Source organism: Babylonia areolata, chromosome 33 (assembly GCF_041734735.1).
Source record: "Babylonia areolata isolate BAREFJ2019XMU chromosome 33, ASM4173473v1, whole genome shotgun sequence".
Classification (NCBI taxonomy): domain Eukaryota; kingdom Metazoa; phylum Mollusca; class Gastropoda; order Neogastropoda; family Buccinidae; genus Babylonia; species Babylonia areolata.
Genome location: NC_134908.1, coordinates 22942509 through 22945008, shown reverse-complemented (window position 1 = coordinate 22945008; position 2500 = coordinate 22942509). Strand labels below are relative to the sequence as shown.

Here is a 2500-nt window from a genome sequence, read left to right as displayed (position 1 = left end):
GGGTGGAATGGGGTGAGTTTGTGTGTGTTGTGTGTGTGTGTGTGTGTGTGTGTGTGTGCATGTATGTGTGTGTATGTGTGTGTGTGTGTGTGTGTGTGTGTGTGTGTGTGTTTTCTCTCTGTGGGTGTTTGTGTGTTCTGTGTGTGTGTGTGTGTTTGTGCGTGCGTGCATGCATGCGTGTGTGCATGTGTTTGTGTTGTTCATTGATTTAACGTCTTTTAACGAAGAGTGATACTGGATTATGAAAAAGAAAAAAGTGCCTGTAATGTTCATGTGTGCCTGTGTGTTTTAGAGCATCTCTAGGTGTATTTGTGTGTATGTGCAAGAGTGTTTTAAAGCAGTGTGTGTGTGTGTGTGTGTATGTGTGTGTGTGTGTATGTGTGTGTGTGTTCTGGTTGTGAGTGGTGTGTTTGTGTGTGTGTGTGAGAGAGAGAGAGAGAGTGTGTGTGTGTGTGTGTGTTTTGGAGCATCGGTATGTGTGTGTGTGTGTGTGTGCTCTCTGTGGGTGTTTGTGTGTTCAGTGTGTGTGTGTGTGTGTGTGTGTGTGTGTGTGTGTGTGTTTTGGAGCATCGGTATGTGTGTGTGTGTGTGTGAGTGTGTGTGTGTGTGTGTGTGTATCTGAGAGCACGTCACACTCACACCCGTGAATGCCTACACATGCAGCTGATGTTGATGAAATCCCAGACATGAACTTTTGATGACTGAAAACTAAAATTGATAGCGTGTGTGTGTGTGTGAGCGTGTGTGTGTGTGTGAACCTGATTGAATCAGTGACCCAGAGGGTGCAGAACTAGCCAGTATTGAAGCATCATCCTTTGTTGTGGTGATTTTTGTTCTGCAGGGATGTTGGCGCTAACATAGTTGATGGACTAACGGGGTTTTCTGGGTGAGGCTGGCTAATGGCCCTGGTGCCGTTGTTGTTTTTGTCTTTGTTGTCTGTTGGTGTCGTGTTGTCCCTTCTTTGTTGTCTGTTGGTGTCATGTTGTCCCTTCTTTGTTTTCTGTTGGTGTCGTGTTGTCCCTCCTTTGTTGTCTGTTGGTGTCGTGTTGTCCCTCCTTTGTTGTCTGTTGGTGTCATGTTGTCCCTCCTTTGTTGTCTGTTGGTGTGTGTCCCTCCTTTGTTGTCTGTTGGTGTCATGTTGTCCCTTCTTTGTTGTCTGTTGGTGTCGTGTTGTCCCTCCTTTGTTGTCTGTTGGTGTCATGTGTTGCCTCTCCTTTGTTGGTGTCGTGTTGTCCCTCCTTTGTTGTCTGTTGGTGTCGTGTTGTCCCTCCTTTGTTGTCTGTTGGTGTCGTGTTGTCCCTCCTTTGTTGTCTGTTGGTGTCGTGTTGTCCCTCCTTTGTTGGTGTCATGTTGTTTCTTCTTTGTTGCCTTTAGGTGTCATGTTGTCCCTTCTTTGTTGTCTGTTGGTGTCGTGTTGTCCCTCCTTTGTTGTCTGTTGGTGTCGTGTTGTCTCTCCTTTGTTGGTGTCATGTTGTTTCTTCTTTGTTGTCTTTAGGTGTCATGTTGTCTCTTCTTTGTTGTCTGTTGGTGTCGTGTTGTCTCTCCTTTGTTGTCTGTTGGTGTTGTGTTGTCTCTTCTTTGTTGTCTTTAGGTGTCATGTTGTTTCTTCTTTGTTGTCTGTTGGAGTTGTGTTGTCTCTTCTTTGTTGTCTTTAGGTGTCATGCTGTTTCTTCTTTGTTGTCTGTTGGAGTTGTGTTGTCTCTTCTTTGTTGGTGTCATGTTGTTTCTTCTTTGTTGTCTTTAGGTGTCATGTTGTTTCTTCTTTGTTGTCTGTTGGAGTTTGTGTTGTCCCTTCTTTGTTGTCTTTAGGTGTCATGTTGTCTCTCCTTTGTTGACTGTTGGTGTCATGTTGTTTCTCATTTGTTGGTATCATGTTGTCTCTTCTTTGTTGTCTTTAGGTGTCATGTTGTTTCTTCTTTGTTGTCTGTTGGAGTTTGTGTTGTCCCTTCTTTGTTGTCTTTAGGTGTCATGTTGTCTCTCCTTTGTTGACTGTTGGTGTCATGTTGTCTCTCCTTTGTTGGTGTCATGTTGTCCCTTCTTTGTTGTCTGTTGGTGTCGTGTTGTCTCTTCTTTGTTGTCTGTTGGAGTTTGTGTTGTCCCTTCTTTGTTGTCTTTAGGTGTCATGTTGTCTCTCTTTGTTGACTGTTGGTGTCGTGCTGTTTCTCATTGTTGTTGGTGTCATGTTGTCTCTTCTTTGTTGTCTGTTGGTGTCATGTTGTCTCTTCTTTGTTGTCTTTAGGTGTCATGTTGTTTCTTCTTTGTTGTCTTTAGGTGTCATGTTGTTTCTTCTTTGTTGTCTGTTGGAGTTGTGTTGTCTCTTCTTTGTTGTCTTTAGGTGTCATGTTGTCTCTCCTTTGTTGACTGTTGGTGTCGTGTTGTTTCTCATTTGTTGGTATCATGTTGTCTCTTCTTTGTTGTCTGTTGGTGTCGTGTTGTCTCTTCTTTGTTGTCTGTTGGTGTCGTGTTGTCCCTTCTTTGTTGGTGTCATGTTGTCCCTTCT

At 43.7% G+C, this 2500-nt stretch overlaps 1 protein-coding gene across 1 annotated transcript in view; it reads left to right on the top strand.

Moving 5' to 3' along the window:
- Positions 1-2500, top strand: part of LOC143277124 (transmembrane and coiled-coil domains protein 1-like) — a 36813-nt gene that overhangs the window by 11170 nt on the left and 23143 nt on the right. The window contains exon 4 of the mRNA XM_076581862.1: positions 842-886. Coding sequence (XP_076437977.1) covers positions 842-886 — 45 coding nt within the window. The remainder of the gene's footprint in view (positions 1-841; positions 887-2500) is intronic.